At 46.7% G+C, this 22,322-nt stretch overlaps 3 protein-coding genes and 1 long non-coding RNA gene across 4 annotated transcripts in view; 2 read left to right on the top strand and 2 right to left on the bottom strand.

The window, feature by feature from the left end:
• kcna4 (potassium voltage-gated channel, shaker-related subfamily, member 4) overlaps positions 1-7,526 on the bottom strand; it is a 41,239-nt gene extending 33,713 nt beyond the window's left edge. The window contains exons 1-2 of the mRNA XM_076018639.1: positions 6,444-7,526; positions 1,904-6,097 (exon numbers count right to left, since the gene is read on the bottom strand). Coding sequence (XP_075874754.1) covers positions 3,096-5,369 — 2,274 coding nt within the window. The 5' untranslated portion in view covers positions 5,370-6,097; positions 6,444-7,526 and the 3' untranslated portion in view covers positions 1,904-3,095. The remainder of the gene's footprint in view (positions 1-1,903; positions 6,098-6,443) is intronic.
• Positions 7,527-9,557: 2,031 nt separating this feature from the next.
• On the top strand, positions 9,558-12,862 carry LOC142883662 (gonadotropin subunit beta-1-like). The gene is made up of 3 exons (XM_076018717.1): positions 9,558-11,748; positions 12,242-12,493; positions 12,587-12,862. The coding sequence occupies exons 2-3, from the start codon at positions 12,335-12,337 to the stop codon at positions 12,788-12,790; spliced, it is 363 nt and encodes a 120-aa protein (XP_075874832.1). The 5' UTR covers positions 9,558-11,748; positions 12,242-12,334; the 3' UTR covers positions 12,791-12,862.
• Positions 12,863-17,186: 4,324 nt separating this feature from the next.
• LOC142887780 (uncharacterized) lies at positions 17,187-19,257 on the top strand. Its single transcript, XR_012926595.1, has 3 exons — positions 17,187-17,467; positions 17,746-17,872; positions 18,963-19,257. It is a non-coding gene; the product is annotated as an uncharacterized LOC142887780 (long non-coding RNA).
• A 211-nt stretch (positions 19,258-19,468) lies between these two features.
• arl14ep (ADP-ribosylation factor-like 14 effector protein) lies at positions 19,469-21,559 on the bottom strand. Its single transcript, XM_076018582.1, has 5 exons — positions 21,376-21,559; positions 20,773-20,968; positions 20,525-20,653; positions 20,372-20,412; positions 19,469-19,883 (listed from the first exon to the last, which is right to left on the bottom strand). The coding sequence occupies exons 1-5, from the start codon at positions 21,444-21,446 to the stop codon at positions 19,652-19,654; spliced, it is 669 nt and encodes a 222-aa protein (XP_075874697.1). The 5' UTR covers positions 21,447-21,559; the 3' UTR covers positions 19,469-19,651.
• Positions 21,560-22,322: the final 763 nt, after the last annotated feature.

Below are 22,322 nucleotides of genomic sequence, written 5' to 3'. Positions count from 1 at the left end.
CAGCAGGTGCCTTTTAAACTGATGCGGAAGCAACAATACCGCCATTATAAGGAGTCAAAAACATTGACAGTTAGACATTATTGACGTTCTCTCCGACTTTGACTCTTTGCCTGCTGACGGGACAGCAATTTGTTTTTACAGAAAGTTACCTATTGAAAAAAAAAAAAACAACAACTGTCGGGACTTTGTCACATGGCACAGCCATATGGTCTGAATCTGGGCTACAAAAGAGCGAGCGTGCACGTGACAGCGGGAACGCTGCGAGGAGTCAGGAGCCATTCAGCTCTGCTGTGTGACTCTGGATGATACGAGCCGTTTTCACAGCCCGCTCAGCAGCTCGGGGCCTAAGAATATGCCTGACCCACACACTTTGCTCCAAAAAAAAAAAAAAAAGAAAATGTTTTGGTTTGCGCCTCTCGCCATAAGCCACATTATGTAAGTGTGAAGTGTGAGGTATCAAGAGGAGTTGGCCCCGCGCCACAATGGTGCTGCGCGCACTCGTGCGTGCGTGCGTGCATGTGCGAGTGTGTGGGTGAGTGCAGGTGTTAAAAATACCTCGTATGAATAGTTCCTCTGAGAATATAAACAGTAAATTATTCTGCTGATGAAGTGATTAAGCGTCGGACGCAGATGGACTGAGTGACAGTTTGTATGACTCTGCTATGTGCTGGTGTTTTTTTTTGCCACATTAATTATTACTCAGGATACCGCAGGAGCAGGGAAATTTAAGATCTTTCCTGGAGGGAACGATATTTCTCTCTTCTCTGCCAGTTTTTTTTTTTTTTCCCTAACTCAGTTATTATCCGTACAAAACAGTGGTAAATAAAGTCAAAATGTGGACTTTTTTTTTTTAATGTACGGTATGTTTTTGAATAGCTGCTACTGAACCCACACTAGAAGGAAGACCACACGCACACACACGCACACACACACGCGCACACACACACGCAAACGCAGACATAAAAGTGCATTCAAAAATACAGTTAGTGATATAGAAAAACATATTGTTTTAGTCGCCACTTCTGCTCGTGTTTCATTTTCCCCCACAAAAACACACACAATTCACTACAATTAAAATGAACTACGCTGACGTGCACAGAATCTTTGGCAAGAGCACCACATTAAGTCTTGAACGTGCAATGTCATCCTGACGTTCGAGTCCATTCTGAGTGTTTTCAAACAAGTGAAAAATGAATATGTCCTCTTCGGGCACTAAAAGATCTTGCTTATAGAATAACGTTATACGTTATAGAATAATAATAATAATAATAAACGTTTATAAGATGATTACAAAAGACAAATATGAAAATGGCATTTTCATAAGAAAAAAAATGTGTCCCTAAATTTTGCAAAGCTATCGTATCAAATCTATCATGAGAAGAGATAATATTTTTTTAAAATCTGACTTCAATTCTCACTCTTTGCTTGCAGTTATCATGCAGTTAGGTTTAACTTAAGAAAATACTTGGAGCAGCATTACAATCAGACTTTCTTGGGCTGTCCCAGTGCTCTGTCTTTTCTTTAAGTAAAATACTGATAGTTAAAAAAGTGCAAGATACCACTGGATGCATCATATAAGCTCTGGTTTTCGCTCCCAGTGGACTCACATCACATGTGACGTTTCTGAATGAGCAGCTTTTTTCTAATTATTTAGGTATCTGAACCCACTGTGGCATGAGCCTGGTAATGGAGAGTGCAACACCGCGCACTACGTAATCTCGTAATCGCGCGGCATCCTGTCACCGCAGCGAGAATCATCGGCTAAAAATAATTCTATATTATCTCCACATATCTCCGCACAGCAATTGCCAGCCTTCAACATGCTGCAATCACACAATAAGTCAGCGTCACTTACACACACACACACACACACACGCACACACAAACTGCTGGTCGCACATACCTTGGAAGACATCCACGTCCCGGAGAGCTCTGAGCAATCGGAGATAATCATAGTCCTCTTGAGAAGAAGGAGAAGAAAAAAAAATCTATATTTTTGTGCACGAAGTCCAGCGGACGGGAGAGGAAGCTGCGCACAGATTTTCCACAGGAGAGTCACTTTTGCTATAGCTTTCCAGTCTGCGTCCATGTAAAGGGATATTGTCATTTTTGAGGTGTTTTTTTTTGTTTGTTTTTTTTCCGTGAATGAAGCCGGGGGACAGTGCTGTCGCCGAGGCCGCCCCCCAACCCTTCCACAAGGCCAACTATCCTTGGAAAACCTGGCGGGGGCGAGTTGTTCCTCCAGCCACCTTTAAACTGGGATGGTTCCTGTGCTTAGCTCTCGTGGTGGCTCAACAACACCAGGCTTGTTTGGCCTTGGATGTAGGTGCTGTATAAGTCTAGCCCTGCTTTTATTCGATGACTACTAAATGCTTTAATTTAAAACCAAAAAAATAAAGGTGTTGGAACAGATTAACAAAAGCATATTCTTCGTCTCTTTTCATTTCTTCCTTTAATTGAGTCCAATTTCTGTAGGCGGCGCTTTAAGGAGTTTATTAATATCCTTAGTGTTGCTCTCTCTGAGGAAGATTACTCAGACATTCTTGCTCAGGATGACTGAAAGTACTGCCATGGCTGCATGGACTACAGTTTCTGTCTCTGCCGTACAAATTGGCGAGAAGCCCGGGACACAACTCTACCTTAGTGCAAACTAATTTCAATTTATTTTGTTATTGCATAACAGCAAAAGACGAGCATCCCTTCCTGTCACTTACGGATGTAAAGTGCTATCGTGTGGCCGGTCTACAATTTGGATGTGGCGTGAGATTCGGAAGCCTGCGCAGGTTAGGAGTTAATACAGCCAAATGATGGCCAGGATTTTTTTTTTTTTTGGGGGGGGGGGCTAAATTCTCTTGTTTAATTGTGGCTCCTATGTTACGCTATTGGGGCGGAGGGGGAGGGGCCTGAGGCCGTGCGTAAAACGTGTAGCGGGAGGAAGAGGAGGAGGAGGAGGAGGACTGGGGTCACCTGCTTTTCGGAGGGGGAGGGGCAGTATCTTTAGGGCGTGTTCCACTTTCCAAAAACCCAGAATAACGATAAAACAAACACAAAAAAAAAAAAAAAAAAAAAAACGGGAAAAAAAAATTCTACTTTAATCACACGTCAGTCTGAATGGATTTGGAGTTCGTGCTGTTCCTTCTACCTATGTCCGTCCCGTTCCCTTTACTGGGGCTCTTGTCCAGGCCGCAGAGCGACTCCGTCACCCCCTCCTCCATCTCCATGTACTCCGCCTTGTCGCCGAGCGACGAGCCCGAGGGCGAGCCTTTAAACTTCCTCAGAAAGTCCGGGAAGTAGGGGCACCCGGGCGGCATGCTCTCCACCGCCGGCGCCTGGACCTCGTTGTCGGTCTCCCGGTGGTAGAAGTAGTTGAAGTTGGACACGATGACCGGCACGGGCAGCGCGATGGTGAGCACGCCGGCGATCGCGCACAGGGAGCCCACGATCTTGCCGCCCACCGTGATGGGCTTCATGTCCCCGTAGCCCACCGTCGTCATGGTGACCACGGCCCACCAGAAGGCGTCCGGGATGCTCGTGAACTGCGACGTGGGCTCGTCGGCCTCGGCGAAGTACACGGCGCTGGAGAAGAGGATGACGCCGATGACCAGGAAGAAGATGAGGAGGGCCAGCTCCCGCATGCTGGCGCGCAGCGTGTGCCCGAGGATCTGCAGCCCCTTGGAGTGTCTGGACAGCTTGAAGATGCGGAAGACGCGCACCAGGCGGATGATCCTCAGGATGGCGAAGCTCATCGCCTGCTGCCCGTTGCCCTGGTGCTGCGCCATGTCCGTGCCGAGCGTGATGAAGTAAGGCAAAATGGAGACGATGTCTATCGAGTTCATGATGTTCTTGAAGAACGCCGTCTTGCTGGGGCTGGCGAAGAAGCGCACGATGATCTCGAAGGAGAACCAGATGATGCAGACCGTCTCCACGATGAAGAAGGGGTCGTTGAACGGCGTGAATCCGTGGTCGGGCTGCGACGAGTTGTGCCGCGGCTGCAGGTACTCCTTCTCGTCCTTGAACTCCGGCAGCGTCTCCAGGCAGAAGATGACGATGGAGATGACGATGACCAGGACGGACACCACCGCGATGCCCCTGGCCGGGCTGGAGCTCTCCGGGTACTCGAACAGCAGCCAGATCTGCCGCTTGAACTCGTCCTCGGGCAGCGGCTTCTCCTCCTCCTTGACGAAGCCCTCGTCCTCGCGGAACTTGAGGATCGCCTCGTCGCCGAGCTCGTAGAACTTCACCTCCTCGGAGAAGATGTCGAAGGGCACGTTGGCGGGTCTTTTCAAGCGGCCGCCCGACTGGTAGTAGTACAGGATGGCGTCGAAGCTCGGCCGGTTGCGGTCGAAGAAGTACTCGTTGCGCAGCGGGTCGAAGTACCTGATCCGCTTGTCCGGGTCCCCCAGCAGAGTGTCCGGGAACTGAGTCAGAGTCTTGAGCTGAGTTTCGAACTTCAAGCCCGACACGTTGATTACAACTCTCTCGCAGCAGCAGCCGCACTCGCCGCCGTACACGTTCTCGTAGCCGGACTGCGGACGCCGGTCGGTGAGCGACACCGTCTCCTCCTCATCGTCCATGTTGCACAGGAAGCTCGACCTCTTGCTCCCTCGGCCGCCCCCCGCCTCCTCCTCCTCGTCCTCCTCCTCCTCCTCCCCCTCTCCACCTCCTCCTCCTCCTCCTCTTCCACCTCCTTCTCCTTCCTCGGCTCCTTCCTCCTCCTCCTCCTCCTCTATCATGATGTCCTCCTGGGATCCGAGCAGCGCCAGCTCCGAGTGGCGCAGGTCCCCGCCGAGCGTGGCGGCACGGCTGCGCTTCCACCTTCCTCCGGCGCGCTGCTTTTTCCTCTCCCTGCGAACTCTGTAGTGCTGCTGCTGCTGCGGCGGCGGCTGTCTGTGCTGCTGCTGCTGCTGCTGCTGCTGCTGCTGCTGCTGCTGCTGCTGCTCGGGCTCCTGCTGGTGCTGCTGTGGCGGCTGCGAGGAGGAGGAGGTGGAGAAGGAGGTGGGGGAAGAGGAGGAGGGGCGCGAGGCGGTGCCACAGCCGCCGTGGGTGATGTTGCCGCTCGTGGAGGAGGAGGAGGAGGCGGCGGCGCGACACTGATGCTGGCGGTTGTTAAGGTGATGCGCACCGGAGGAAGAGGAGGAGGTACCGGTGGCGGAGGTGGACCCCGCGACTCCACCACCACCTCCTCCACCTCCTGCTGCCGCCTCCGTGCCGGCGCCTCCTTCAGCCGACGCCGCCGCGGCCGCCGCCGCACGCGACTGGGCAGCCTGCCGCTCCCTCTCGCGCTCCCTCTCGCGCGCGCGAGCCTGGGCATAGCCGTACGGCAGGTGGCTGTTGCACGAGCCGTCCGCGCCCACCATGGCAAACTCCATTTTCGCAGTTCTGCGTCAGCCGGCGGCTCGTCGAGCCACCCCTCCTCCCCACCACCACCAGAACCACCAGCAGAACCAGCAGAACCAGAACCACCACCAGCAGCTGCAGCTGCGGCGGCGGCGGCGGCGGCGGCGGGACTGTGGATGCAAAAGTTGCCGCTGGAAGAGGCGCAGCTCCCAGAGCCCTTCGTCCAATCAGTGGGCGGGTGGGAAATGTCCGGATCGCACCTCAATATCAGGTCCGGGTGTCAAGTTTGCAGTCCGCGGGGCTGCTCACATCATAGCGGAGTCGTCGCCTCCATATAGGCAACAAAAAAAAAAGGCCTTCAGTCATTTATGATATGACATCATGACCAAAATATGACCGGGCCGGTGGCCATCGCCTGTCCACGCAGAGCGTCCAAACTTGCAGCGACCCTCCTCCTCCTCCTCCTCCTCCTTCTTCGTTTTTCCCCCCACCAAATGTATTTTGCTCAGCATTCCATATCGGCGCGTCGACAGCCGGCTGCCTCCTCCTGGCTGCTTCCTCCGGTGCCCATCAGGTGGTTCGGTCCTTCATCACCGCGGCGCTGGTGCGTCCGAAAACTAGCCGTGCTGACGCTCCGCGGTCACTCCGCGGTTGCCATCTTACGCTGATAATGGGGAATAGAGGGTGGTTGTGCGCGTTTTTGTCATGATGGAGCTCCCGTTGAACGTCAGCGACTTTATTCCTCTGTCACCCTCTAGGGCTGCGAGAGAAAGGAGAGGTGTTGGTGGTGGTGGTGGTGGTGGTGGAGGGGAGGGTGTCGGAAAATGGGAGGAAAAAAAACATTATTCTTTTTTTCTTTGACAGCATAATCTCCAGTAGAACACATCTTTTGCAATATCACGCCAGGTAAGACTTGACTGGCACCGCCTGCACTGTTGTTGTTTATCCTTACAGCTGTTGTAAAATAAATAAATAAATACACACATAAATAACACGAGGGGTTGGCGTTCAGACACGAATGCGTACAATTTATCTCCAGGGACAGACATTACGCACGATTTTTCTCTTCCACCCCTTTGGTAAATGAGCCTGACATTCATACTTACATGTGATGAGGAGGCAAACCAAACCGCCTCAGCCTCCCCACATCCAAATCATGCCAGGAGGAGGCGGAGGTAGATGAGGAGGAGGAGAGAGGCTATGTGAGATTCAGTTCTCCGCTTTTTGCCCAAAATTCCCTCCTGGTTACTCGGTATAATGTCACAATTCTGCCGTCGTACATCCAACCAGCGAGCGTATCATCCACTGACAAAACAAACACCAAAAAAAAAAAAAAAAAAAAAAGCAGAACATACGTGCTCTGACGCACTCTGAGGAAGACACTTTTTTTTTTTTTTGAAGGGGGTGAGGATGCTGCGTCTTGACGTCTTGTCTCAATTCAACAGGATCTGTTGCCACTTCAGCCGCCGTCTGCGCTGCATCGCTGCCGACACGCCGACCAGATGATCATTGAAGAGGAAGAGGTGGATGAGGAGGAAGGGAGAAGGTGGAGGAAGGAGGAAGAGGCAGGTGCGGTGTGCACCCAGTCCATCTGGCATCAATAAGAGCTCCGCGGCCGAGAGGATGCGAGGGCGGCTAAAAGTTTATCTTCTCCCCGGCGAGGAGGGGAGCAGCCCCGGCGATGGAGTCTGAGCATCGCACATCTGTCTGTCCGCCGCTGTTGCCCTACCTACCTATAACTCCGGTATCCTCGCCATCCGTGCGTGTGCGCGCGTGAGTGCATGAGAGAGGATGGGAGAGACGAGGGTGAGGAAAAGTGGTTCGGGTACCGCAGCGCACGCAGGCGGTGCTCGGTCCTCCCCCAGTGGACGCAGCCGGTCACTGCGCGGCGTGCTGCAGTCTCTCCCTCCACCTTCACCTTCATCATCTAACCCGCTGCTGGCTGCTGACCAGCGACCTCAGTCTCCCCAAAAGTCACGCGTCATCACAGGAGCAGTGGCCTTCCGCAACATGCCCGAGATAGGTTTGTTTGTTTGTTTGTTTCATCAGCCGTAAGTAACTTACACATCAGGCGTGTGCATATTGAAGCTGTCCCTGTTCGCGCTCCTGTTAGATAAAGATTTGTACTGCACCTGTATTTGTACCTGTAGAGTAACCGAGCTTAAATGAGTATTCAAAAGCTCTCCAGGTCACCAGGAAACACAATTTTAAACCCTTTGTTTGCAGTCTCCCACCGAGCTCCCTTGCTGACATTGATGAAAAAAACAATGATAATGTGTGGCCACGCTTTACTATATCGTTCCCAGGAGATAATTATTGTTGTGGCCACGAGACAATGATTGTCGTAATTCTCACACAGATTGCTCGTTGCTACTTTAATCATGGACAGGTTTGAATGAATTCTGTTTTATTTTAGTACATGAATGAATTGCAATAACTTTCTAAAGTCTATTTAATTTTTTTTTTTTAATTCGGTTTTACCTGTATTTTTATCTGTCGAGGAACCGAACTTAAAAAAAGCATTCGAAAACGCTCCAGATCACCAGGAAACATAATTTTTTTACCCTTTGTTTGTAGTCTCCTGCTGAAACACCTGGTTTTAGTTTCCTGTTTGCTTGGTCGGACCGCCCAAGTGTTTAATGAAGACAAAAACAAGGTGGTCTCAGAGGGTGGAGCCAGCATCTTGACTGTGAGGGTAGGAGAGGGGGTCCTCAACCTGGTTAGGGCGTAAGTGCCCCTTTGTGACATCACAAAGGGCTCGTTTCCAGGGTCGTCAGCACGCAAAACATGCTTGCATTCCACTACTTGGTCCGCGTCGCTGAATATTTACGAACCTGCTGCTGCTGCTGCTGCTGCTGCTGCTGGCACAGACTCATGTGGCTCGTTCGGTGCTTTACAACAGGAAAAGATGTTGCCCACTGCACCTTCAAAAACCTCCTCGCTGTAATTTGATTGTGCTGATAATTGGTTCTTCTGCAGGTACCACCGCTGGCCTGCTGCAGCTGGCGTATACGTAGCAATCAGTAGCCGCAGCCGGTTCTGTCCAGTCCATTTGATTCAGACTATCTGTTCGAGTCAGGCGCTCTAATTGGGACAAGAGGAGCCCGCTGTTTTCACCACAGCAGAAAACTGATGCGTTATTCCTCCGAGGACTCCTAATCATTCCCCTGTGTGCTGTGAAATCTGTACTTGGTTTAGTCTGTTAGGCGCATTTTGGGTCACTTGCGCACCCCCACCCAGCTGAAAACCCTTCATTCAAAGGAGGAAGTCTAGAAACACAAGGTGCAATCCAGCGCAGGGACGTGTGATGGCGGAATAATCAGCTCTGCTATCAGTGTCAACAACACTCCCAGAGTGTGAAAAACATTTGGTTTTTTTTGTCTTCGGCGCAACGTGAAGGCAACCTCCTGCTGACTGTACACACACACACACACACACACACACGCTCCTGCTCGCTCTTTACCCCTCTCACTTCATCGAGCATCCACCTCAGTCAGCAGCAGGGGGAGTCGTGAAGCCGGTAATAAGGGGTGATGGAGTCGGGCTGAGAGGTGGCTTATTAAAAACAGCTTTTACAAAGACTTTGAGCTCGTGTCAGAGGCGCTAACGGGCCGACTGTGAACTGTGTCGAAAAAGCCTCCCGAGTCGCACTGGAACGTGGCGACTTCATTTTGCATTTTGCTTTGTCACGACCACTGTTGGGGAGTAATCTATTACAAAGTAATCCACTACTGTAATCAAACTACTTTTCTAGTAACAGAGTAATGTCACAGGATTACTGTGGCAAAACTGGCAATTATATCATAATTACTTTACCAAGTAATGATTCCATTACTTTTCTGAAATATTTTGCAAGCTAAAAATGTCTTACTATCCACAAAATGTCTGCAATTTGGAAAAACAACCAAAAACAACAACGTCGCAGATAGACGATGCAGCCGTGCATGCAACGTCATTCATATGCGACAATGCACCAAAACAAGCATGGCGGCGGCATTATTTTGAGTTCATCTCATCTAAATCAAAGAATATTGCGGCTCGTTGTACGTTATGTGCAGGAAACAAGATGTTCTCATCTGTTACTTTATCATTTTTAACTAAAGTGATTTATTATTGATAACTTATGAAACAAAGTAGTTAAAGAAGTAATTCGATTTTTTTTCTTTTCAAGAATTTATCAGGAAACAGCAGTTGGATTACTTTCATGGAGTAATCCCAACAACACTGGGTCATGACTGGAATTTCTTTCTGACTAGATTATTTTTTGGAAAAAAATGTCAGACTTTAGTGCGTGCGTGTGTGATGTGCCAGTTGGAAGGTTTCCTAAATCAGTTTCACAAATCCGTCTGGCCACGGGTCCACATGATCGGTAAAAGAGGAGTTCAGATGAACAACAAGGGAGGTATTTGGATGAGCTTTTACTGGCAGCCGAAGAAGGAAGCATCAACTTCAATCTTCTACTCGGTGCGCGGGATCACGCTAGAAGTCACCAACCCGACAGCGCAAGTCAAGTTTCGGCTTTTGCCAAGTTTGGAGTAAAGTGGAGGAATGTTGTGCAGCTCTACAGCAGCATCCACGGCTAGTCTCTTTAGCATTGGATGACTGGCAGTCACTTCCTGTATTCCTTTGTGGCCCTTGGTTGCATCTCATGTAACTCTAGAATTGAACTGTAGCCACTGCAGACACTGTTTAGAAAAGACAGAAATGGAACCAAATGTTTGGTTCGGTCCAGTTTTCATGTGTCAGTTAAAAGAGTGACTACTGACTGCATCATAGATGTAAAGCCAAATTGATTGTCACGTAAAAAAAAAAAATGAAGTACGGACATTATTGCTGTTTGCTCTGGGATTGCTCGCGTTAGCGTTCCCTGTGCCGTCCAAGCTGCAGCCCCTGAAAAGTTATGCAGGCTCTGAATCATGAGCTCATAAGATATTTAAGTCAAAGTCAAAGGAACAGAAAATGGAATGAGAGCGGAGCTAAAAATTGAAAAGGGTAAAGAGCCGGGCAGAGTGAGGTACACATACCCAAAACCTACATCACACAGAAACATCCAGTGCAGCCGCCAAACAGAACCCGGGCTCACTGCTGCCACCAGGCCCCTTACAGCCGTATTTTAAAAACGTTGGCGTGAAGAATTACGACGGGACTTTGCTGAGAGCCAACGAACCGTAGCTCAAATCTACGACGTCTGCGACGCGTACGGCTAGACGATGTTTTACGCACACTTTCACGAGAAATCCTTTACACGGCCAATTGAGCCAGAAAATCATCGCAGCCGTCATTTTGTCCGTCACTTTCAAATTGATCTCCGATGGACGGCTTTTTCGAGAACTGGCTGCGCCAGCTGTGCGACTACATGAGTCTCTTGCCTAACCCTTGGATGCGTTGGCTCACCCCCTCCCCTCTTTGAAGGCGCAGCCTCCTAGAACGGGAGTGTGGATTGGGATTTTGCAGCGTCTCTATCTGTGAACTCTGTATTTTGTGCAACCATAAATCAGCCTCCCACTAATTTGGCTGCCCTTGGAAGTTTTTATAGAGTCTGTTAGTATCAGCTTCAACTTTGCCTGGGCAGGGGGTGCAGCCTTGTTCACAATCACCCCAATTTCAGTACAGATGCACATGTTGGAAAAAGAAAGAAAGCAAGAAAGAAAGAAAGAAAGAAAACGCTAGACAATTCTGACAGTGACTAATGGTGCGAATGCAACATTTATCAGCCGGTGACTTGTGTTCATTAGGGGCAGAATACACCCCAGCGGTGATGTATTTCAGCCGAGGTTTTCCACAGGAGCTAGAACCTCAGGGTGACACTCTATAAAAGTCCTTGCTAGTCAGATTGTGAGCCTGAGCCCGAGTCTCTGGTGGCCGCCGAGGAGAGGCAGGAGGGCCGCAGCTGGATGAAGCGTGGCCGCTGCTGCTGTACATTCTACAGAGTGCGTGACGAGTGGTGGGTGCAACTGCCAGCTCACTGCAGCAAACTGTGCAATCTGCCGGCCCACCTGCCTGCCAAGATAATGAGTCGCTGCACGTAATGAAGAAGGAACATTTTAAATTGGCCCCTGATCCCCCTGTCGCTTCTCTGTCCATTTTCCATCCCGCTTTTCCTTCCACTCATGCATGCAGTCCAAACAAGATTTTCTGCCGATACGGATCTCGCTCCTCCCCCGCTGCAAAAAAAACAAGAAGAGCCCCGCTCCGCTCCCACTCCCACGGGAGGATTTGTCCCAAGTCCAAACAGGTGGGGAAAAAATAGAACGGGCCCCAAACAGGGTTTAGGAGATTAAAAGTATCCGCCAGCCAGCAGCAGTATTTAAGAAGCGGAGGGGGTCGGCACACGGGTGGAGTGCTGCAGCTTACAGATGTTCAGAGAGTGACGGAAGACACCAGGTTCAAAGCGGCAACGAGGCTCTACAGGTAGGACCTCCGCCTGGGATTTATGCAAATCGCGCAAAACTGCTGCTGGAAAGCTGCGACTGGAAGATTAGCTCGATTTCTGTGCTGCCGGAGCTTCTTTCTTAGAAATTAGAGCGGTTGCGTCACAGCCTTTGAAGACTTCCTAATTCTCTCCCAGAATATAATCTTCATGGCTTTCCTGTCAGCGAAATGGTAATTTAAAACATGTACAGAGCAAGTGTAAATTGTCCCAGCTATCCTTAATTCCCCTTTATTTCGCCAATGTTCTGAACAGCAGTATTATTTAAGTGTATCGAAATGATGTACTTTGGAGAGGAAATGTTGAGTTTTGTGCAAGTAAGTCAAAAAGTTCCCATTATATTTACTAGTGTCAATCTTGGGTGTAAATCTAACGACAACTGCTTCCTCTCTCAATTTCTAGGTTTTACACATTTTAAGACGTACTCACTGGAAATAAATCTGATTTTTTGTTTTGTTTTGTTTTGTTTTGTAGTTTTAACACCAGGCAGCCTCCCAGCACTCCTCACTTTCTTCCGCCACCTGGCCCCCTCTTGTGGCAGGTGTCAGGTACTGCACCCAGCAGAGGATGCAGCTGGTCGTCATGGCAGCAGTGCTGGCGCTGGCGGGGGCGGGGCAGGGCTGCATCTTCGGCTGTCGTCCAACCAACATCAGCATGTTCGTGGAGAGCTGCGGGAGCACCGAGCAGGTCTTCACCACGATATGTGAGGGACAGTGCTACCAAAAGGTAAAGAGTAAAGGAAGCAGTTCGCAATTGAAAGTGGTGGCGGTGGTGGTGGTGGTGGTGTCTGCACTGCATTGACGTGGGTGTCTGTGTCAGGATCCTGTGTACAGGGGCTACGGGGACCTCCCCGAGCAGAGGGTGTGTAACGGCGACTGGACCATTGAGGTGACGCACATCAAAGGCTGCCCCGTGGCTGTCAGCTACCCGGTGGCCAAGAGCTGCACGTGCACCACCTGCAACTCGCAGAACTCGTACTGCGGCCGCTTCCACGGCGAGGTCCCCAGCTGCCTGCCCTCCTAGAGGAGCCTCTCATCTCCTCTGCATTCACGTGTCAACGCACTGTGTCACTGAATTATACGTTTGTGAACTGCCGCTGCTGACGTCTCTGTGTTTTCGTCTTTCATTATTAGCAACACTAGTAGTAACGGGCTTCAATGCAAGCGTCCCGTGTTTTGGCTGCAGAATATTTGGAATAGGTCTTTATCGTCATTGTCGCCGGTGTTTAAACTGCTCTCCGGTCAGTGCATCATTCATTGAGCCTATAAAATAATAGAAGTATGAGTTAGGTGCTGGCTAGCCATGCAAATTATTAGCTATCGGTTTACTTACCTTATTGATCGATTGATGATTAATTGATAAGCTGCGATTTTTCCTGTGAACCCAAATTTCACAATGAAGAATGTGTGTAAGGAACACATTTAACCCTTAAATAATGTAGAGCGTCCAATGTGACCAATTTTTACATTAGAGAAGAGAAAAAACACCCTAAAAATCCATCCTCTTACTTTAAGTTGACTTGTAATTGGTCACATTTCAACTTTCTTTTTTTCTTTTTTCTTTTTTTATAAAGTTGTTTAAAAGTAACTTGTTCTAGGTATACAGCAGGCAGAACCGCGCACGCACATGTAGTCACACAGGCCCAGTCATTGCATAAAAAACAGCATATGAACATTCAACAGACATACTTTCTGTCATTGCATAGATCCATTGCACATTTAGATTATATTGCACAATGTTTAATGGAGCACTGAGGGTTATTACAGTCAGATAAAAACTGTGTTTGAGTCTATTTGTCCTTGCATTAATTGATTGGTTCTTTGGTCTTTTAGGCGTTGAGGGCAGAATCGTGGGCTGGTATATTTCATAATTGTTACTCCTGCAGTAGACAAAATACTTTTGCCTCTAATCTGAAGCCTTGGTCTGGAATTACTTGCGCATTCGAGAGCATGGTGGCCTAAAGGCCTGGAGGTCCCACTTGTGTCGCTCACAGTGGTTTGATCTATTTTAATCTACCCGCCCATAGGCACACCTCCGTCAGTCGGAGGGGAGGTTAGATGTGACGGGATGGAATCTCCGGAAGGTGGAGATAGTCTTCTAAAAATAAATGCAGAAAATAAAAGGCACTGGAAGGGGACAAACTCGTCCCAGAGCTGAGTAACGGCCTGAAGACATGATAACCATCCATCCTGCTAAATGGAATTAATTAGTGCCAAAGCCAGAAATCAATCTTTACTAGCTCTGTCGTATTTATTGTGGCAGCTAATAAAAGCTGATAATGACGGGGGTCCATATTTGACGGGTGCAGACCTTGAGTTAATTTTTGTTATTCTGAGATGAGATACAAAGAAGCCAAAGAAATCTGATGTGTAGGAGCTCAGAAACTAATTTGATCTGCAGTGAGCCTCACCTCAAATTTGGATTACCCGTCACTTTAATCACAATAATAAAACATAAATGTAATGGCAGCTAATAGTATTTTTTTTTTTTGTTGATTAATGAACAAATTTTAAATATTTTCCATATCACTATTTAAGATCCGGTCAATTTGGGCTTCTGTGATTGTCTAATCTGTTACGAGGTTATTTATCCCGCGTGGTCAAATACAGGTATGAGACCCGCGCCAGCTCAGTGGCTCCCCCTGCTGGCGAATGTATTTCAAAAGCGTTTTTTTTTTTTTTTTTTTTTTTGCTGTTGATCACGCTTTCCACCATATAAATGAGTGAACACACACACACACACACACACACACACACACACACACAATGCTGATAGCCAGCCTCCGTTGTCTCAGGTTGCTTGTGTCCTTTGATAGCAGCTTGTTCTGTTGTTTTTTTTCCCCTCCCTGGAGGTCGGTGCTCTCCTCACACTAACGGCTGCCTCAGCCAATATGCAGATAGGCGCTTTATCAAGTTTATAGCCGAGCGTGACCCTCCGCCGCAGGGAGGGAACGAACGCAGCGAGGCAGTAGTTTGTTTTTTTAGGCTGTGAATCTTTTATGTTGTCTCAACACAAAGTCAGGGTGGGAAGGGAATTTATCACGCAGCTGCAGCCCAAAGTGCTATTTTTGTTTCGTTGACAACGTGAAACCACACTCTTGCACCTTTTGGTGAGAGAGGACACAGTTTCATAAAATTTGCCACTGCTTAAATGGGATTTTAGGCCGGAGACATTCAATAATTTTCCGAGCTGTGGACACCACTAATCTATTCATTCCCACAGCAACTGGGCTGCTTTATGTTCGCAAATGGAATCATGTGGACCGAGACCGAGCATCTACAGCCACGTCTGTGCCGCTGGTGCGAGGCCTCGCATTACTCACAGAGGGTGCTTTCAGATCACACCCAGTGCAATTTGGTTGTGCAGGACTGATATATTTGGTCTAGAGCTGTCAGTCGATTAAAAAAATTAATCCGATTAATCGCATGATTTTCCATAGTTATCTCACGATTAATCGCAAAAGAATCACATATTTTTTTTATCTGCGCCGTAAACTGATTTTCCATTTTTTAAATAATCATATCAACATGGGAGTAGGCAAATACTTGCTTTATGCAAATGCAGCATGTTTATTTGTGTTGGAGCAATGAAAAGTACTACTAACAAAACAAAAGATGCATAGGGTAAAAAAAAAAATGTTGTGCGTGTGTGTGTGTGTAAATAGAAACACGCACTCAGGTGTCCATCTCAAGACCTTTCATAATGATCACTGACCGGCATCTCTAGGATCAAACAGACGTATTTTGATCAAGTCTTCCTCGTGTGTGTGTGTGTGTGTGTGTGTGTGTGTGTGTGTGTATTTGTTTAATCTCTCTCGCACTCTGATACAATGTACTGACAAATATAACATACAAATATGATCGAATTTGTCATTCGGTTTTTATTTTGAAAATTCACCGGATTTTCTCGACTTCCTGATGACGAGGATCGCTCGCGGCTCGCGCACAAAATAGAGCAGAGCAAACGACAACTGCATGGCGCGAGCCGCGCGCCTGTTCGCGTCTAGTGTGAACCACCACATTGATTAACGTGGGCGCCGAATGGAAGCGCTCGGCGCTTCGCTTTCACGTCCAGTGAACTACGTTAAAAGCATGGCGCGATCCGCGAGAGGAGCCTCGCGGATTGTTGATTAACATGGGCGCCGAATGGAAGCGCTCGTTACAGTAAATGCATATCACTTCTGTCCTGTCAAGACTGCCATCTGGCAGGGTTTTGAAATGGAACTTTCCATTTACAATTGACGTCTTATCCATGTTAGTTCTTCCTAGTGCTCATCTACGCTCTGTGTCTTTTTCTTTTTTTGTTGTTGTTGTGTTTACAAGCCGGCTGCAAGCGTGTGACTGTGTGCTGTGAGTCAATTCATTTCCCGTTTCCACAATCTACGGAGCGGCCAAAGGTTCAAAAAGCACCATGTGCGTTAATCACGCGATAAAAAAATTGTCGGCGATAAAGCGGCGTTGAGTTAACGCGTTAATAACGCCCTTAATTTGGTCACCACTTAGGGAGAAGAAACGCAGCGTGTGTACGGTCCTACGTCATGAAGTTTCTTTCTTTTTTCTAGACTTTCCAGAAATATTTAGGAGCCCAAAATACAGACCACGCACAGTCAGTGCACATTTGCTGGCAATGACTTCACAGCTCTTCTGTACACAACAACAGTGGCATTGCATTTAAGTCAAGTGCTAGCGTGCCTGTAATTCCAACCACTATATTAGTGGTTGGAATTTGATGTTTTGTCTTTAATATATTTGGGCCTAATGCATTCAGTCTTTTCATATCTTCAAAGTTTTTGAGGTACATCGTTAAAGATTATGTCCCCGCACTGATTAAATTAGGTGAAATGGGACCTTGATCTTAAAGCAAGAGATGGTACCATTTGGTACCTTGACACAGCTGCTAACATTTTTGGCATAATCATTTAACTACATGTTTTAATTTAGTTCCAACGGCACAATGTTTTAGTACCAAGAGAATAAATGGTGCTCCACTGAGTTGAAATAGTCTGGAAAGAAAAGAAATCCATCATCTTCTGTTTGGTCTCTGAATTCAATAATATCCATTACCTATCTAATATCTTTGTGAAGTGATCCCCCTTTAAGGAAACCAGATTGTGTTTCCGCAATTAAATTTGACATCCCTTTCTGAAGATGGGACGTGAAAAGTAGTCTGGGGTCGAGATGATAGAATCGAGATGATAACCCACCATCCCATTGAGAGTGGAATGAATTATTTGGACAAAAACTTGATACTCTGTAATGATATCAATTTGAATCTTATTTTATCTTAACTGCAGACAAACTGCAGATTACAATTACGCAACAGAAAATGTGCTTCTTGCAATACGCATCATTGTAACATCATGTAACTGAAAAACATAATTTTGTAAAAAAATATATATATTCTTTTCAGAAACACAAACACACAGTAGCCAATTAAAAGCCATTAAACTTGTTCTGGATGCTCTCTCTGCCCTCCACCTCCACCTGCTCGTAGAGCCACTTCCCTTTAGCAGCGACACTCCACTCCACACTTGCGTGAGCCACACCAGAGTAGAAGCAGCCCATGCAGTCCATATCCAGACAGTCACACGTCCTTGTTGTTGCGGCGCAGTCGGCCTCCGCTGTCATACGCTCGGCTCTTCACTGTCGCCGTCTGTCTGAATGGGAGAAGATCATAAACAGCCGTTAATGAGGAGGTTTGGTAGGTTTTTTGTGTCTTTTTTGTATGTGTGTGTAACTTTAAATCTCTTCGAGTATTCATTTATTTTATTCTGTATAAACCACATCTGTGTTCTCCAATTTTCATCAGGCCAGTTGCCCACGCACAATTACTCACTATTACTGCAGCTGTTTCTACTTCTACTTTCTGGTGAAAAATTGTTATTGCTCATTCTTTTTCAAAGAATATTATGACCTCTTTTAGCTATTGGCTCTCGACCGCAGCTGAGACCGGGCCATCCTTCATACCTTCTAGTGCAGGTCTTCTGTCAAGCAAGAGAGGCTTTTGGAAATGAGCATCAGAGGGACCTTAAGATTCAGGTGCACGCTGTCTCTCCCCTGTCAGACTGCTGGTTTCCGCTACAGCCTTCTCGTCTGCCCAGTTGAGGTAAATTGATCCTTAAATTATCATGTGAAATCATCGCACACACAGCCAGTTTTTTTTTTTTTTTTTTACGAAAATGATTCATGGGGATCAAGAGAAAGCAGAAAACCACAGTTGACCCCAAAGCTTGATGTCTTCTGCCAACAGTCGTGAACTTAGAGAAAAACCTCACCCTCAGCACTCTCGGTCTCACTGACTCTGCGGATGTTCCCACCCTCACTTGCTCCGTACGGTTCCAGCTGTTCTCCCATCATGCTCGCTACGTTGGCCTCTTTCGGTTCCAGCATTCTTTTTTGCACAGTTCAATCTGGGGAATCAATCAATCTACTGAAAAAGGCGTCACTGAGAGATTAGATCTGTTGCTGTGCTGCTGCTGCAGCTTCCTATTAGGTTGATACTTGTGTCACAGCCTTTGAAGGCTTTGCTAAGTGAAAATCTTTCCATTTGTCTTTAATTCCACTTTCATTTTGCCAGTGTTCTAAACCCCAGTGTTACATCTCGAATACAAAGAGCCCAAAGAAAAAGACATTTAAGTAGGTGTGATTTATCATGAGGATAAAGCAGTGCCTGAAAAAAGCTTCTTTTTTTCCCCCGAAAAATGGGAACACGATGAGTCATATAAATTTCACACCAGCTCGACCAAATCTAAGAGCAGCACAGCAGCCAACCGTTTGTCAGCCAGCTCCTCCGACGACAGGTGATGGATGGAGTGATGAATTACAACAGTGTTTCATGGCCACGACACTGATGATAATTTGTTGCTGATGTGCAAATAGATTGAGTTGTGAATCTGGGGGTGGATGATAAAATTGCGAGATAAAGTCGTAAGATTTCTTGAATGAAGCACAGCTAGTATTACGCAAATATATAGAATATTGTGAGAGTTAAGTAGTGGGCTAACTTGAGAATGAGAATATACTTATTAGATATGCCGTCGGCCATGCGTTAAACTGAAGGATGTTGAGCGTCTTGATAGATGACACCTATCTTGAAGGGTTTATTATCTTCATAATTCTTTATCCTCAGACATGCAGAGGTGTGCTGAGGCTTCAACAAGACACTGACACTATTTCTGACTATGAAATATTGGTAGGTATTTCAGCAATTCACAAGGACGTCACTGAGGCCTGACCTGGTCTGAACGTCTGACTCAACAAAGCAAGTTGTGCAGCTGGAACTAACAGTGCCCTGGGAAGACCGGATGGAGGAGGCCCATGAAAGGAAGAAGGCCAAATACCTCCAGATGGTTGAGGCTTGCAGAGAGAGTGGCTCATCACCCCCGGTTGGGTTGCCAGGTGAGGGTGTCTGACGACCAAGGACCCGAAACACCCTATGACCCCTGGGTCCATCACTGAGGATGTGTCCAAGCTGCACCTTCAAGGTGTTTAGAAATCCATTTTCAACAAACTTCAAAGAAATTCAGAATGTAAATGAATTGAGCGAACAACTAATCTGTCTCAACTCTTGATCATTGTTCCATAATTCAACTTCTTAGTTGAGATATTAAACCTGAAAAACTCTTCAGCAGCTTATCTTTTGACTGTATATTAAACAAAATTACAACCACAAACAAAAAAAAATGCAAAACCGTCAAGCAGAATTTATTAATGTGTTTTATTCTACCACAGGCAGGAGCTTAAAAAAACAACTGATAAACATCAGTTACATTATGGAGAAAAGGCTTCACAATTTACAACTGAATGGTCCAAGCGACTGACTCAGCAGAACGCACACATGCACACGCACGCACACGCGCACACACACCTAAGCGCTGCGGCCAACCTAAACAGCGAACTTGTTCCGGATGATCTCTCCGCCCTCCACCTCCACCTGCTCGTAGAGCCACTTCCTGTCGCAGCGACACTCCACGCCACACTTGCGCGAGCAGCACCGGGGACAGGGGTAGAAGCAGCCCATGCAGTCCACGTCCAGACAGTCACACATGTCCTTGTTGTTGACGAGCAGTCGGCCTTCGCCGTCATACACTCGGCTCTTCACGCCGGTCGCCGTTTGTCTGACCGGGAGAAGATCAGAAACTTTTTTATTCTGGATAAAATGCATTTGTGTTTGTGTGCTTGCACATTCATTGACTTCAATGGTAGTTATAAGGCTGATGCTTTTTATTTATTTATATATATATATATATTTTTTTTTTTTTAAAAAAACAACTCCACCCATCATTAACTCAATATGTCATTTTGTAGTTCATCTCATCTTCATCACCACAGCATGAAGAGCCGCTAGAAATGTTGCCTCTCTAATTTTCTCCATGCTGCCGCCCCCCGCACCTGTATTGGTTGAATGAAGCCTTTGTGATGTCACAAAGGGCACCGATACCTCCACCAGTTTAGTGACGGCACCAAGACTGATGGAGATTTTCTGCTACGCAAGAGAAGTCTTTGGATCATTTATCGTGTGTGGCTTCTCCACCGGAGTTTAGGATGAAAAATAAGGAAGTGTAAATTAAGAGGGACCTTAAAATTCAGGCGCACACTGTCTCACCTGTCAGACGGCTGTTTTCCTCCACGGCCTCCTCGTCCACCCTGGGATAAAATAACAAAAGCGAGACTGTATAATGATGATAATAATTGGGAACGTCATGGCAACGTCATGGCAGTCGTGGCAACGGTGAGAAAAAAAAAAAAAAAAACTCACCCTCATTCCTCCTCGTTTCTCCCTCCGGATATTTACAGCATCTCTTGCTCTGTCGGGTTCCGGCTGTGCTCCCATCCTATTCGCTACGGGGGTCTCTTTTGGCAACACCACTCTTTTGCGCAGTTCAATCTGGAGAACATAAAGTCATTCATTATTTTCCTCGATGTGGCAAAAGGCAAACTGTAAAAATAATAATAATTATGGTAATAATACAAAAAAAAAAAAAAACTGATAGTGTGACACCCTACCTTTAACGAATCATTGCCATTGGTCAAGAGGGTGGGTACTGCATCCTCCCTCAGAAACTGTTTGCCGTTGTAGTCCCTGAAGCACTCTGGCCTGAAGTGTTCCGAGCAGAGGCACGTGTTGCTGGTGGGGACAAAGTTTTTCATGCCCAGGCTTTGCACCCATTTGCTTGAAAGTTGGGGCTTGCTGAGAGGGAACCTGAATGGCAAGAGAGGACGTGGATTGCATGGTGAAGCCGGTCATCTGTCCAGAAAACTTCCGAAGCTTCAACACACAACTCATCAAGGGCCTAAAACACTGCTACAAATTACAAAATCGTAATTGTTTACAACAGGAAGCTCGTTATGGCTAATTCAGGAGTTATATGGATAGTTTAGCTTCGATAATGCGACATCGTCCAAATCAGCTTTTCTTTGTTGATTTGTCCAATTTTAGGCGAAACAGAGAGATACAAATATTTATGTTTACATCACACAATGTGTTTTAGATTTTAATTTTCCTTCCATGACAAGCAACTAATATCTCTATGCGTGTCAACAACAGCTAAAGCTAACGACTGGTTTGGATGATCCCGCCGCTAAAACCTGAACACCATCAAAACATACCTGTAAAATCTGATTTCCGATCCCTTGACAAACTTATTGTTGCACCCTATTGCTGCACAAATAACAGGCATTCTCGTTCCTTTAAAATTGAAGCACACAACACGAACGTCCAGGTGGTCTTCTTCGACGGCGGAAAATCACATCCGCTTGAATGTCCTGTTTTGCCACAGATGACTCTGGCCCCTAGCGGCAGTTTAAGGTAAACCACTCAGGTTTTTGGCAATTGAAATAATCAGCTTTTTGGTTTGTTTCTAGTGTTGTATGTCTTCCTATGTTCTCTTAATTTATGTATCTGTCTAAATTGTCCTCAAAGGAAATTATTTCAAGTTAGGCCAACATGTAAACGTAGCACAAACCTCAGTTTTCAATACTATGTTGAATATAACCTTTCTACCAGAATTCATAAAATGGAAGAGGAGGAGTCTTGATGTGAAAGGCTCCAGTGAAATATGTTAATAACAACTACAAACTATATATTTACACAACCTCACTGGTTGTGTAAAGTAGCCAAAGGTTAAACTTAATACGGCTCTTATTTTAGAACAGGTATTCCCACATTGTGGCGCATAAACTACTACTACTAAGGTTTTGCAGCCTGGAGCCTTTTTTTTTTATTATAATGGTCTAAATGCTTTTTACTTTTATTTGAGTTAAACGACTTGTCCTGGGTGTCACCCGGCCTTCGCCCTAAGACAGCTGGGATAGGCTCCAGCAGACCCCCGTGACCCTGAATAGGAATAAGCGGGTAGAGAAGATGAATGAATGAATTAATGAGTTAAACGATGCCAAAAACAGCTGTTCCTAAACTTTTGAGCCGTGCATCCCCTTGCTGCCATTTTTTTCTTCTTTCACTTTGATTTGCAGTGTAGAATTATCACTTAGGTCTCTTCAGCCGATGTGTCTATGTTTCTTAAAAATGCTGATAATACCTAAACGCCAATTTGTAT

Source organism: Nelusetta ayraudi, unplaced genomic scaffold (genome assembly GCF_046127955.1).
Source record: "Nelusetta ayraudi isolate G7.1 ecotype Tasmania unplaced genomic scaffold, CSIRO-AGI_Nayr_v1 ptg000002l, whole genome shotgun sequence".
Taxonomy (NCBI): Eukaryota; Metazoa; Chordata; class Actinopteri; order Tetraodontiformes; family Monacanthidae; genus Nelusetta; species Nelusetta ayraudi.
This window is presented reverse-complemented; position numbering and strand designations above follow the sequence as displayed.